General features: G+C 45.1%; 1 protein-coding gene across 2 annotated transcripts in view; it reads right to left on the bottom strand.

The window, feature by feature from the left end:
- Positions 1–15,751, bottom strand: part of LOC144754653 (dual specificity protein phosphatase 13A-like) — a 162,931-nt gene that overhangs the window by 86,053 nt on the left and 61,127 nt on the right. The window contains exon 3 of one of the 2 annotated variants that reach the window (XM_078642729.1): positions 13,531–13,733. In XM_078642729.1, coding sequence (XP_078498855.1) covers positions 13,537–13,733 — 197 coding nt within the window. In that variant the 3' untranslated portion in view covers positions 13,531–13,536. Of the gene's footprint in view, positions 1–9,417; positions 13,734–15,751 lie in introns of those variants that run through there. The other variant, XM_078642728.1, reaches the window with a different exon arrangement.

The raw sequence follows: 15,751 nt of genomic DNA, 5'->3' as shown, positions 1-15,751 counted from the left end.
AAAGTATGCAAGATTAACTACTATTGTAGAATGGAAATAAAGACGGACTGTAGACCAGTCCATCAATGCATTTGGAGCTGTGGGAAGATTGAACATAAGTGGAACCATCTTTGAGTGGGTTATGTAGCATGCATGCATGTGGTCATGCTAAATTTGAAGGCTATAGAGTAAACCATGAAGCTGATGTGATATCTGCACTTAATAAATGTTTTCTGTTTATTTGTGATGGTCAGGTGTAGGAAAGCATTTGCAATTAACCCATTTTACATGCCATTTCAGATTCATCTGGGCCGGGTGAAGGAGAAAGGGTCAACGTCATTGGGGACCCAGCGGGTCACTGTAGTTCCAGATGTGACACCCCTGACACGGAGGGACCCATTGACCAGGAAAGTGTGGGGCAGGCCATGGAGGACAGCAGCTCATCATCATCTTCATCAGAGTCATCCTCCGGTGGATACTCACGAGTGGTGATGGACCCCACAGGATTAGCACCACCTTCATCCCTGTCCGCCACCCCCAGTTCCATCAACACCCTCACTTGTTTTCCCCCAACCAGTTGTCCAGGCCCACTCCCCTAAGAGGGGAGCTGGCTCCATCGCCCCAGGCCCCTGCCCCTGGTACCCCTGCTCCCCTGAGTGAGGAGGCTACTGACCTACTGACCTCCACAGGAACATCTCTCTGGGTCAGACTGCACTCCTGAGTGCAATCCAGGGGCAAGACAACCAGCTGGCAGAGATGGTGGCCTACCTGGAAAGCATTCACAGTGAAATGTCTGGCTTACAAAGGTCTTTTCAGGCTCTGGCTTCCTCCCTCACTGCAGCCCTCCACCCATCTCACATCCTACCCCTTCCCCATCCAAATTTCCTATTCCCATGCTTGTCCCAAGCACACGCACACACTTCATCAGATCCAAGCACCACACACAAACAAAAAGCACAGGCACAACCACGCACCATGTACACACATCCCTCACCACCACCACTATACCCCCAGACACCACACCAACACCTACAGACTACTCCACAACCACACCCATACTCCCAGACACCGCACCAAACCACAGACCCCTCCACAACCACACCCATACCCCCAGACACAATTCCAACACCCACAGTCCGTGCCACAACCACACCCATACCCCCAGACACCATACCAACACCCCACACCACCCAGCACATCTACATTAAAACATTTCATAGCTTTGAAGACATTGGTCCTTCCGTTGCTTTTTTAATTATTTAATTTTATTGTATAGTTAGTGATGTGTGACTACAGTTGTGTTTGTTTAATTTCTGATAGCTGCTCCACTTGAAATGGTTAGTATGATCTGACCTTGGAGCCAGTGCTGGAGTTACACAGGACAACGGGAAATGGAGAATGGATGTCTATCTGGGATGAAATCCAATTGGGACTGAAATTACATTTGGTGTTATATAATATGGTAAGTATTTCAGCTTGGCCTGGATACTGTCAACATGATTTAGGCTGCAGTTCTCCCTATGATGTAGGTTAGATATGTGGTTGATGTGTTCAAGTTAGATATTTGTTTATCCACACATGAACGTTGTTAAATTGTCATACCTTTGTTGACATTTGTATGGACATGTTCCATTTTCCTGTGTGCACCTTACACCGATTTTTCCTATGTGTGACAAATGTTGTTAGTGCTGTGTTTGCTTTCATGACTTGCACTTACACATTACCTATACATGCATGGCACCTGGTTATGCTATTGGTTGTCCCTGATCTAATGTAATCCACGGGTCCTATGCACATGGAGGTTTTCAGGCAGGTGCCAAATGGACTGGACCCCAGCCCCCCAGCCATTCAGGGTTCCCCCTGGTAAAGGCATGGCTAGTCTGCAGCAAGTGTTTACATTGTACCCTTTGAATGCTTCTGATTATTTGTATTTCCATTTACTGACATTACCTTTTAATGTGGGTGATGGGTGAGAATCCGAGTTGTATCAGAGAAGGTGTGTTTCCATACATATGTATATTTGATATCACAACATGACCTAAGATGTTGGCAATGTGAGGGTATCAGAGTGATTAATAGGTGTGATATTGATGAGGAAGTGCTGTTGTGTGACACAATCAATTTAATGCACACATCACTATTACTGATTGTAAGATGTAATTACATGTCCATTTGCGTACTGTGTGACTGTGCAGTGTCAGTGACTTGGCTAAGGAGGGCATCATACAAATGTATTTGAAACAATCCCAAACAGCATCCCACAAAATACGTTTGACCAAGGGACCTCAACCCCCTTTCTAGGTCAATGGTGGGCATCAATTTGCTGGAGTCTATGGAAACAGGTAGGAGTATGACTAACTGTCAGTTGCGTCCACAACAGTGTCGTTTTTTAACAGGTTCAAGCAGGTACAGCAGCGGCAGGACATGTATGATCGGCTCCATGGTGGACAGGATGTGTAGAGGTGAGTACAGGTGAGTTATGGCCTTACATCCCTCCCTTTCTGCCAGCTCAGATGTGGTGGTTGTGCCGCCACATTCACGCTGGCTGTAAGGCAACTCGTAATTGGGTCAGCAGGTACACTGACGGTCCACCCTCTGACATACTCATTGGCCTATTCTGACGCTGCCGTGGTCAGGATTTACTGGCGATGGCAGCAGGATCGCAGTGGTTTTTTGTCTATGTAACCACAGGACTCATAATACGGCGGTCAGACCACCAGCGCTGCTGCGGTCGATCCGACGCTGATGCCACGGCGGTCCCAAGACAACAAAACTCATAATCAGGCCCTAGTGTGGGCTTACAATAAGATTTCCATACCCCCAGAATCATAAAGGCCATGTTTGCAGTTTAAAGGCTGCAGTCTAGGTTTAATGTCAAATTACAATTTGCAAATAATAGAAACTGTTTGGCAGTCTCGATGTATAAACATTCTCAATCCAAAGGCTTTTAAGTAAGAAACTCGTGTGCAGCTTTACAAGGTAATTATTTTGAGCGGTGAACATGTTAGTTTGTTATTTGAATTGAAAAGGAATAGTTGAGGGAAAAACATGAACCCATAGCTGATCCACTTACTTGTCTGAACAGCTCTCCATTAAATAAGAAAATATTGTTCTGTAAACAATACTTAATCATGGCCAATAACATGTGTGTGTGTTCTCTAAATCTGATATGTCTGCCTTTCAGAAATTCTTCACATGCATCGAGTCCCTGGTCGTGGTCAATTATGGTGTACAAACTATGCACATCCAATGTTATCAGTACAGAGTCAGTATCCCATATGAGATTCTCTATCTTTTTCAGAAAATCTTTTGTGTCTCTCACGTGATGGATTTGGCCAGCTATGGGTTCATGTTTTTTGCCTAGTTTTGCGAATCTGTTTCTTGGAAAATGGGAGAAGGACATACGTTGTGACCCAACCTTACAACTTGATTTCAAGAAGGTATCTGTGTGGCTGAGGTACATAGATGCCCTTTTTATTGTGTGGAAGGGTACTATAGAAGAAGCTGGTATCTTCATAGAGAAACTCAAACAAAATGACAGAAACATTGTTTTAAGTGGTAATAAGAGTAGGACAGACATAGAATATCTTGACGTCAAACTCGAGATAAAAAACAGCAAGGTTCATACTTCACTCTTTCGCAAAACAACTGCGGGAAACAGAATACTACATGCCCTCAGCAGTCACCCAGAGAATCTGAAATGGAGCATTCCTTTCGGGGAACTGCTGAGGGCTAAACGAAACTGCAATACTTCCCAAGCATATGAAGAGGAAAGTATGATTATGATGAAAAGATTCAGAGAGAGGAGTTAACCCGAGTGGGTACTCAAAAAAGCCAGAGAAAGAGCCAACAAAATAGACAGAACAGAAACCATTGCTGATTAACCAACTAAAGACGACAATAGTGGGGAGACAATGAGAGTGATTCTAACGTATAGCTCTGATGCCCAATCCATCAAGAAAATAATAACAAAAAACTGGGATGTACTAAAAACTGACAATGTACTAGGCGCAGATTTACCAACTAGACCCAGTATTACATACAGACTGGGGAGAAGTATACGTGACATGCTGGTTCATAGCGATATCACGGTTTATCCGCCAACCAACATACAGGGCATTGATGGCTTCTTTCCCTGTGGTCATTGCAAGGCCTGTGCCAATAGCAAATCATGTAAGGAGGTCACATACAATGGAATCAACAAAAAAATTGTGCCTTTTCTTACATGCAGCTCCACATTTGTTGTATATGCAATTGTATGCACATGCAACAAGTGGTATATTGGCAGCACCACGTGCATGGCCAAAAAACTGATATTGGAGCACACTAGAGCCATCACCAATTTTGACCCAAAATATACGGTGGCTCAAAACTTTAGAGAACTACACTTTTCCAATGTTAAAGACTTAAGTTTTATCGTCCTGGAACAAATCACGAAAAATCCCAGGGGTGGGAACAGAGTTCTGAAATTACGTCAAAGGGAATCAAAACTTATCATTGATTTCCAAACGAAGGCCCCAGGGGGGTTAAATCAGGATGAGGAGTTATCAGTGCATCTAAAAAACAAAAAAAACAGTTACTGTTATTAACTATCACCATGGTACACTGTACTGTTCTTTTTCAATTTATCGTGCTCATGTAATGCTTCTTATTGTTAACTGTTAATATTTCTCAAGCTCTTCCTTTTTCCGTCTTCTCTTTGTATATTCAGTACTCATAGTTCTGATTTTTAACATGTAAATATCTGCATAGTTTGCAATATTCTTGATGTATAGTTTGTAATCATGTTTTTTTATTTTATTTTTTTCAGGAATAAGAGAAGGGGCCCATTTCACCTACACTTCACGTTCACGGGACTCCTCCCCTTCTCTGTTTTTCCTGTTCACATGGGCATTGATAAGCTTGTTTAACGTGAGGCCGGCGCATGAGGGTAACTCTGTGATTTATTTGACTTTTTACATGAACTTTTTTGGCACTGGCCAGTACTTATGGACAACACCGGGGACATTGGTACTCCGTGAGTGGTTGTCTTTTAAACATGTCATTTCATTGTTTGGCCCGAATTACGTATATCGGACTCACTTTTTTTTTTTTTTGAAGACCTTTATTTGCATCATTAGGATAAACATGTACGGGCCTACAACCAATCCGGCCGGCCACAAATCAGAGACAATCAAGAGGTAAAATAGGCAACACAAGGCCAGGTGGCAGGCAAGCAAACATAATCGAGCAATGCTAGAAATGGGATAAGCAGCAATAATGGCCCAACATCATAATCATTGAGGTTTCTTTTATAATAAGGGGACAAGGCTCATGGCTGACTCACAAATACGGAAAAACCCAAAAACAGGATTACACCCATGCCAAAACAAGAGGAGGAGGGGGGGGGTGGGGGGGAGGAGGATGTAAGGGCATGATACGACCGTAGCACAAAACAGACGCAAAATGTAGTGGAGAAGCATACAAGTGCTACCAAGATCTAATGACCCCCACCCAATAACACGCTAACGGAGGCAAGGGGAACGAAAAATGTACGAATCAGCCCACTTCCCACAATACGAGCCTGGGAAAAAGGGGGAAGGGGGGGAAAAAGGGGGGGGGGAGAGAGAAGGGAAGGGGGGGGAAGTAGGAAGGAAACAAGGGAGAGGAAACCAAAAAAGGACAAAAAAAAAGGGGGGGGGAAAGGAAGGGAGAAGAACAAAATAAAGAAAAATAAAAGAGAAACACAACCGTGCGAAATGGGCGTCACCCCAGGCCAAGCAACCCGCGGCTAATAGTACAGAAGAAAGTGGTAGCTGGCGAAAAGAAGGGTATGGCAGTCGCAACGAAGCATCGAAACCGGGAAAAGTGGCAGAGCAATAGACCCCAACCCACCCAAGCCTGAGAAGCGAGGACAGAAGCGGCACCGATATAAAGGAATAGAAAAGGGCCATAGAACCAAGAGAAAACATCTGAAAGACCCCACCCACCCGTCCCACCCCGCACCCCTGCAGAAGGCTACGGCCTACCCTCCAAACAGCGTGCCTGTCGCCCTAATCCGAAACCCGAAATATAGTGAAAGAAAAGTAGAGGAAGAAGACAAAAATAGAAGGAGAGGGAATACAAAACAAAAATAAATCGTGAGGGAGGAGCCAGAGGATATGAGCAAACACATTCGGCCACGACCCTCCCCCGACCAACAAATGAATAAGTATCAAATCAGTACTACACCTTCACATACAGCAAGAACCACAGGGAGGGGGAGGAGGGAGAGATCGTAACGTTTCACCGTGTCGGGAATACAAACATCAATGCGACGGGCAGGTAGACCAGCAAACTATCATGTCGTGCAACTCACCCCCAACCCTTCCTGATCACGAAACCAACCCAATAAAGGATAATGTGGAGCGGACCACCCAGCAAAAAATAATCATAACGTAGTCCAGAGTCACGGCAATGATATAAATCAGGTAGAGCTTTCGGACGGAGGGAATACAAAAAGTCAATTAAGCAAGTCAATTGTAGCAGTAACGACAGGGCAAGCAAAGGCAAGCCGGAGTCCAGGTGCGCAGTTCGACAGTACAAAGGTATCCCTCCAGAATAAAAGTTCGAATCCAACGAAGCGGGAGCAAACAGCGGCCCACCATGAGTCCCAGGCACCCGGGAAGGAGCAGATCTCCACGGCGTGTGGAAGTCCTCGAAATCCAGGCGACGAGGAAGCAGGGGGTCAATAGTCACCGGCCCATCAAGCAGCCGAAGAACAACAACAGCAACTCCTGGCGCAGCCGAAGGGGGCGAAGCAATGGCGACATCAGGACGACAGGGGTGCATGAAAGAGCGGCGGCCCAAAATGGCGGCGAGCCGCACGGGGTCAGCAGAGGCACCGGGGGCCAAGACAGCGTACAATGACATCAAGGCGTCCAGGACATCTCCGGGCGTGGGCGCTCGAGTACACACCCAGGCCTCTGCACAGTCCGGCCGGCAAGGAGCATCGGTGCAGAGCGGAGGACCCCCCACGTTGTCGGCAGCCATCTTGTGAGTTTCGCCGCCCCACATTCCACCGTGGGCCCCCAAACAGTTCCCAAATGTAGGACTTTACAGACCCCCGGAGGCCCCCAACAACGGCCTCACCGGCACAGGATGGGAAAGCGCCCGATGGGGGGGGATCCCCTCCGAACAGCGGCAGGCCCCACAGGCGAGAGCCAGGCGCGGGGTCCAGGACCGCCGGACAGGACAAAGGCGAAGGGACCCCTTCACACGGTCAGCCCCCAACACAGCTCGTCCCCCTCCAGCCGCACGGCCCAGTCATCGGGCCGGTTCAGGATCTCCGGGGCACACGCACAACGGTTCCCACCAGTGGCTCACTTTCGCGGCCGGGGCCGGCAATCTCTTCTCCGCCGGTCGGGTCCCGCAGGAATCTCTTCTCCGCCGGTCGGGTCCCGCAGGCGAGGTCCCGGTCTCGAGCGCCCTGAGGCCCCAATCTCACCGAGGGCACAGCTGCGGATCCACAGCACCCAGGGACCTCCGGATCAGACGGTGAGTAAGAGTGGGTTTTTAAAGTTCGAATTCTGTATGGAAGTAGCGTCGCAGTGCAGGATATATGGCAGGATAGTCGGAGTTAGCCGGAGGGCCGACGGAGCCGAGCTAAAAGGCGGCCATTACGATATATCGGACTCACTTGACATATATTATCAGACAGTTGTCTATCACACGACACCCCATGACAGCATTTCACTGCTCCCTCCCTCCCTGGTTCGGTCCGCCCTATGGTACAATACGTAGTCAACTGTGATTGACACATTAGACGCTAGAGTGGAGTCCCGTTACACTGATCGGGCAGAGTTAACCTTAACTTTAAGAGCCGTATTACCATTATTTTGTTTATATGCCAGACTGACATAAGACATTATGAGTTATTTGGAGTGAGTACCGATTGGGATAGAACAATAATATTTATGTTATGAATTCTCGGTATTTGCACATTTCGTACTTGACATTATCTGCTTATACTATGCATTTACTTTTGGTTGTTCTCAAACATGTATTTTGTGCATTTAATATTAGATATGTGCATTTACTTTCACGAGTAACCCTTGCCGAAGTCCTATGTTTATGTTCATGAAATTGTTTGTGTTATTTAACCAATGAACTACAAGCTTTATTCACGTGATCAAGCCATTTTTTGGTGAAACGCGTTGTGAATAAACAGCACTTTCTGGATTTGGCGACTATTCTCTTTTGTCCTGAGAGCGTGCAATGACTTTGGCTGTTTGGTAATATATATATATATATATATATATATATATATATATATATATATATATATATATATATATATATATATATATATATATATATGGGTTTTTTAACGATAATAGTGTGAAATAATATTTTTTTCGATATTTTTTACTCATCATTATAGGTATAGAGAAACAATATTTTTGTAATCAATATTTTTGACACAAAATGTTTGTATTTCGATATTGTTGTGATCGATACTCTGTCCGTGATCCTAAAACAATGTTACAGAAATACACACCTTTCAATTTAGTGTAAACAAACACCTTCATCTTTGTGAATTAATAAGTGCTGGATATGAATATTTTTAACCTGTATAAAAGCTATGGCCCTCATTTGGATAGCGGTCGAAGGACCGCCGCCCACTATTGCGGCTGTCAGGAGACTACCGGACAAGGAGGCGTAGTTCCGACCGCCGAATTAGGATGTAAATGCCTGGCTGGCGGACACAAAGTGCTCCTTATCACGTTGGCTTGTGCTGCAGGCAAGGAAAATGGACGCAGCACAAGTCGCCGTGATAAGGAGCACCACCTGCACATCCATAGACTGTGGGCCATGCGCCATGTTGTGCATGGCACACGGTACATGGAGGTGAGTGGGGGCACTACATGTGCCCACAGGGCCACTTTGCAGTGGCCCATGACTGACGGGGTCCCTGTTCAGGGCCCCCAATATCCTTTCTGGCAACCTGTACATGGCGGTGTTCTCACCATGAACATGCAATCGGAAAGGATATCCAAATGCAGACAGAGGTGCCTGGCTCAGCACCGCCACCAGTATGTTCTGCGACTCTGACTGCTGCCCCGTCAGGAACTGAGATTTTGGCGGAGTTGGCAATCTGGACTCCGACCGCTGTAGGCCAACCGCCATGCATTGTATTGCGATGGCCGGCACGAAGGGCTATCGGCGGTCAGTCCGCCACCAACAGGCTGTCGTTGGCGATCTGACCGCCAACGTAATGAGGCCCTAAATGTTAATCAGGAAGGAATTCAACTTAAGTGCTTAATATCCACCATTTGTGAGTTAAACATATAAAAAAACCTATCTGCTGCAGTTTCAGTGTGAAAATCGTCAGATGGTATTTTAGCAGTTTTTTTCAAACCATAAACACTACTGAAGGTGATATTGACATTCAGAAAGTAATTAATCAAACATCCTTGGTTTGTAGCCTTCTTCATTATTTATTGGCATTGTTCATAAAAATGTTCTTGCTCTATAAACATTTTAAACTAGGCTTGAATGAAAAGAATATTGTTGGATGGTACCAACTTCTTGATCTTTCAAATAATACATATTAATCTCTGTTGCTGAACCTCTATCATTGAATGTAGAATGAGTGCTTATCTTCCTCCATCTGCAACCTTTAAGTTATTCAAAGGGAGTTGAAGCATCTAATTTTGAGGTAATTGTGTTCACGATTACAGTTCATGGCACCCAGCAATTAGCAGCCGGTTGTGCAGCAATTAGCAGCCGGTTGTATCTCAGCAGAAATTCTGGATCCATGTAATTTACAGTGAAAACACGACTTATTCTGTCCTGAAGCTTCTGACAACTGCTTTATATTATGAACATACTACAGTGGTTATCAACTGCTGTTAAGAGAGGAAAGGCTGGCGAAAGCCAGGTACCACCCCCATGTACTTCCTCTCCATGGATTCCCTCACTACCACCTTCCAACAGTGCCCCTTATCTATCCAAAGCCCCTCTCTCACATATATTTAATTTGTTTTATAGCACTACTCAAACCAGTGTTCGGTGTCAGAGCACTTTACACCACACTCACATTATACAGTGACAATGAATCATAGCTGTGTGAATCAGTGTATAGGAAATATAACACAAGGCAATACAGACTACAAAGTGTAGGAGTCACATGTCATCCATACTGGTAGGCAGTATAATTTAAGAGTGCTTGGTCTGGATGAGCACAAACTCAGGATTTAAAACTGAACACAGTGGTTGGCTTTTCTAATAAAAATGTATTTCAATTAAAAGAAAACATTTTTTTAGCAACAATCGGATAAAGAAAGTCAGAGGAAAACCATACCGTTTGAATCCACACCTTGAAGTTTGCACGCAGCTCTTTGATGACAGCTCATAGCTCACTGTGCTATATTAGCATTGTAACTTATGAACTGAACGTAACAGAATGATCTCTGTGCCAAAAGCAGTAACACACTAAGCTAGCTACATAAAATACAATTCTGTGTACTGCATGGTACAATATAGTTGCAGCAGGCATTTTAACCCTCTGTGCTACTTTATGATGAGTCAAAACTGTCACTAGGCAAAACATCCATCTCTCTCCAGCAGGTACATTAAACACCAGAGTTATTGTGACATTTTTATTATTGCCTGAAAATGTTTGGATACACAAGAAACTCTGCAGCAGGTTCTTTTAACCCCAAAAGGTATTTCAAAATACAGTGTCCTCTGAGCTTGGCGCCAGGTGCAGTGGCACTGGTCACACCGCCCTAACGTCACCCTGCCTCAAGGTATCATCAGCGGAGCTCATTGATGGCTAAACCTTATCAATGTATTAGGAGACCTCTGTGGCAGTAAGCTGCTGCTGATTTCCATTTTCCAGATTCCACCTGGTGGTCAGCTGTTCTGTGATCCTCATTTGAGTATCTGCTGATGTTATAAAATCAAGGGGGGCATTTGTATGTTGCCAGAGTACCCACGAGGCTCGATCTTCACTTACTCTATTATTCGATTGTGTTTTTTTCAGTTTTATTATTGCACGTACCTGGCCCAAGAGGATTGCAGCACTTTACAGGAGAACCAGAGTAGTTATACATTTCTGAGACACAGGTAGAATATGTGACTTGCCCTGAAGCACAGGATGTTGATTAAAGGTTGCAATTTGAACCTGATTCTCCATGTTCCAAAGTCAGCAGCTCTACCCATTATGCCTCATCTCTTTCCTATAATTCAGGTTTCACTGAGGCTTGTTTTAAGACGACCTGGCAGAGGTTAACCTGATTCCTATCATGCTGGGTCCTCTGGCATAGTAGGTTCAAAGTATCTGCCTAAGGAGGCAGCATCCTTATGTAGCAGAGTGACTAAAGGCCTTCCTAAACAAGACCTTTATTAACAAGCATCTCACAGAATCCCAGTATCAGTTTGAGCTTCACATAAACTAGGGGTACCAAAGCATCACTTTGCAATACAGCAAAAAGACTGTGGCCAAGATTTGATTAAACTTTGACGCTACACAGCAAGGGAATTTCCTGTGCTGCGTTGCGTCAGAGTGAGAGAGCAGAAATGCAACATATCTACCAAGATATGACGCAGTTCTGCTCTCTCGTAGCGATGGTGTACTTCTGGCTGCCTGACGCCAACACAGGCCTCCTTTTGTGGTCAGAGTAGGTTTTGTGCAGAAAGGGATACCTTCCTGCACAAAAACTATTCATAGAGCCATATTAATCTATCTATGTATGATGTGGAATGCAGCACACATGCAAAAAGGAAGTAATGAGGGGATATAAGGATATTTCTCCTTGTTACGCCAGCCTCAGGTAGGTACACCATTTTGGCTCAAAGCCATCTTTACTGATTTTAGTAGACATGGTTTGCATCATACTTCATGGGTGGGTCCAAGGAAAGCCAATGCTCATCTCATGTAACCCCTCTCCGATGCCAGGTATCACAACGCAGCGTAAGCGCTGCCTTGCTTAACATTTGGGATAAAATGCCACGGAAAGCCAAATAAATCTTGATTTACGTGGGTTTGGAAATCCCAACATGGATTTTGCATCACACTGCGCAACAAAAGTGGTGCAACCTTGGCGCAAAATCATAGAAAATTTGGGAATATATATGTTGGGAACATTACATGGCTATGTTTACTTATTGAGGGTACGCTTTATCCTAATTTATTTCGAAAGCAATGGAAAACAAAATAACAATACCATAGGCCACATTGGCGTGTAGAGAATAAGTCATATGCACACTCAACTAATAATAAAAACAAGTTACTTTGTAGTGGAAAAATAGCTGTTGTAGTATTAATGCTGAGGTGGGTAGGAGGTAGGGGAGAGGCTGCATCTTTGGTGGGGCCCTTTCACAACATGATGATTCTTTAGACTGAACACAACCGAGTATTTGTTCCTATTTGGGGCACCATTACAGTTAATGAAAGCCCCAGCTGAGCAGGCGTCCTTGACATTGCTCAGGTGTAACCAGTGAGGTAAGATTATCTTCTGCAACCAAGTCATATGTTATCAAAAGGCCAGGTTTTCATGCAATACAAGAAAAGCATGGTACTCTGCTGTTAACAGAACTGACTAGGTGAACCTGCACATGACTGACCCATACCTCCCTTAGAGGTGGTAGGGATCTCATAGATTAGCTGTTCTTTATTACTCCACTAGTGAGAAAGGTTGAATGGACGGGCCGGGATTTGAACGTGAGGCCATGAGATCATCAAAAACATATTTTTGTAGTGGATCCATTAACCTTCTGAACTACAAGGCCCAATACTGCCTAATAACGGACATTTCACCATTGGCTTCCACTCCGAAGTCATAATTCCCTCCAGAAATAATACGATTTCCAATTACCAGCCAGCTCCACGTCAGGCCTCACACGAATGTATGACGTTACAACGAATTCCGTTGCAACGCATGCCTTTACCACGCATGCGTTACAACGGAATTAGTTTACCACGCATAACATTTACCTCGATTGCTTGCGTGGTGACGTCATAGGTCGTTAAGAGAAAGCGGAAGTTTATTTTCCGTTTTCTCTTAAACGACGCTGATTAAATAAATAAACCGACGTGACTTCAGGTGAGTTTTATTTTTGGGGGGGAGACCCCCCCAAGCCCCCCTTTTTTTACTTTTTACCTTTACCACATATACCTTTACTACAAAAATAGTAGTAAAGGTATGCGTGGTAAAGGCTTTCGTGGTAACCACGCATGCGTTGTACTGCATGCGTGGTTAACGATTTCGTGGAAACGGCTTCGTTGTAATGGCCGTTTCCCGCCTCACACGTTATGCATCTTAACCGGGGTGATCAAATGATTCCATGTCACCAGGACACCACTTTTCCATTCCTGCCCTTTCCTTTTCCATATCATTGGTATCAGGTGTGCTGGTCCAAGTGGCTCACTTAAAATGAACCAAGACTACAACTCCCAGAATGCACTATTTTGTAAATGCAAAGTCCGGGGAACGGAATACTGGTGTCTAGGTGAGTGGCATCGAGCGACCTGGGCGCCTTGTCCTTGATGCCTCTTGAGAGGAGAGGAAGGAGCGTTCTCCTCACCATGTTCTACTCGCAGGGCGGTGCCAGCTCCGCATCCAGGCGCAGTAGCTGCTTGAGGAAGCCTCGGTTAGGCCAGATCCAGCGATGCTCCGCCACGGCCCGAATTGCCTGCTCTAGCCGCAGGTGATGCCTTATCATCAGGTAGGCCAGCACCAGGGTCGCCGATCTGCTGATCCCGACTGCGCAGTGCACCAGGATCCGACCTGGGAATAAATACACATGTTAGCTGAGCCCAGTCCTCAAATGAAACGCAGCCAGAACGTGAGTACGGAGCTTCACACGTCTGAATTTTTGTTGAAGACCAGATATACTCAAAGTACGGCCGGGGGCCGCATGCGGCCAGCCTGACCATTAACTGCGTCCCCTTGGTGAACAGCAGCCAGGGCCGGACTGGCCATAGCGGGCACTGGGCAATCCCCCGTGCGCCACACGGGTGGGGGCCGGTGTTGGGCCCCTGGGGGCCATTTTTGTTACAGGGCCGTAATCAGCCCTGTACCAAAATCGTCCGGAAACCGGCCCCGGCAAAGAGCTCGGCGACACCTCCAACTCCCCCAGTGGGGAGGAGGGGGCGGCCGAGCACTTTGCCTGGGTCGGTTGTGGCTCTCAGTCCGGCCCTGACAGCAGCACTGAGCTGTTGTTCACCTGACAGAGCAGGAACATTCAGAAAGCAAAACAAACAGGCACGCTTTATTTACACGTTTTACACATTAGCTAAGGAAGAAAAGAAGGTGCTCTAGACAACTTCACTTTAGGAACACCTTTAGTTTTAAAGACATCTTGCACCAAACATGTAAAAACATGATAAACTCTCTGCAAACTTCAAAAATGTGTATTCTTTTAACATTCATGAGCGCTTTACCTTAGTAGATCAGATTGTCACTACATTGAGAGGCATTTATTAGCTGTGATAGTTTCAAACATGATCTTGGAAACGCTAATGCCACCCCCATTCTGAAAACAATGCCACATTTGAAGTTAATGCTTTAACTTTAATTCTTGGTGCTCAAGAATAGAGCATAAGTGGCAGACAGAAGTCATGTGAAAGCTCGGTTTGTTGTCCACACCATGCATCTGCTGCTTGGCGTCCCCCTACGCTCACCTTTCATCACCCTACCATTCGATTGCTGGCATCTGTGCAGCCCTTGCCACAGAGAGAACTTTGTGCCCCCTGGGAAATGTTGGTGAGTACCCATGTTGTAGACACTCTTGCTCATAACATCATTGAGAAAGACTATGAGAAAGTCTATGGAACAGGGGCAAGCACAAACAAAGATCATCTTTTTGTGCTGCGAAAAGTATACATTCCCCAAGTATTTTTAGGAATGGTTTAAAAGTAGTCATTTTGAATGGCAAAAAGTGCTGCCCCAAGGGCGATGCTCAGGGCAACAAACTAGGAATGCCGCCAAAAACCACCACCTAGGAATACCACACCCCACCAGTCACGGCCCCGCTAGTGTGCTGATGTGGATGTACAGGCACATGTTTACTGTTTTCCAAGTCTCTCTAGCATATAAATCGCATTAGCACCATTGAGATTTCCATTTGGGGTTGGAGCCAGCCTGGCTTTGACAATAAACAGTGAGTTCTTTTCAGCGGACACAATGCAGTGTTTAATTCCACAGTTACACGTAACTCTGTTGTACTGTGTTGTACTTTGGACAGTGAACATTTGTGGGTGGCATGAATAGAACAGTGTGTACTGCCATGGGGCCCACATCTATGAAGGCAGGAAAATAGAATAGCGCCTGGTGGAAAAACCTCAAGCCCAGCGAGGAGACGAACAAACATGTGTGTAGTGAAATAAGTTATTTATACGTTTTCACAAGAACTAGAAATTGACATTAGTCAATAAGCAAATTAATAACTATTGAAAGATTAGATGGATTTTGCATTATTCTAAAATAACTTTTAACAGGCTAATGATCGCAAAGCATGTTTTTTTAATTCCAGGACATACCTTTCTCTCATTATTATACCACTCGCCCAGCTTGCTGTAACCACACATGTAACTGACCTCACCTTAAAGCCATGTATTGCTTTAGGAAGCGTCTATTGTTGAGAAAGCACATACTTTAGCTAAGTGGTAGGCAGACCACTAAATAATTATAACAGGTGCCAAGTTTATTTCAAACCTAACAGTCATTATGAATAAAGATCTTTTTCAACTCCAATTTTACCAATAATGTGAGTAACTAAAGAAATAAAGTTCTGCATTCAATCC

The sequence above is a fragment of the Lissotriton helveticus genome, chromosome 5_1, assembly GCF_964261635.1.
Source record: "Lissotriton helveticus chromosome 5_1, aLisHel1.1, whole genome shotgun sequence".
Lineage (NCBI taxonomy): Eukaryota > Metazoa > Chordata > Amphibia > Caudata > Salamandridae > Lissotriton > Lissotriton helveticus.
This window is presented reverse-complemented; position numbering and strand designations above follow the sequence as displayed.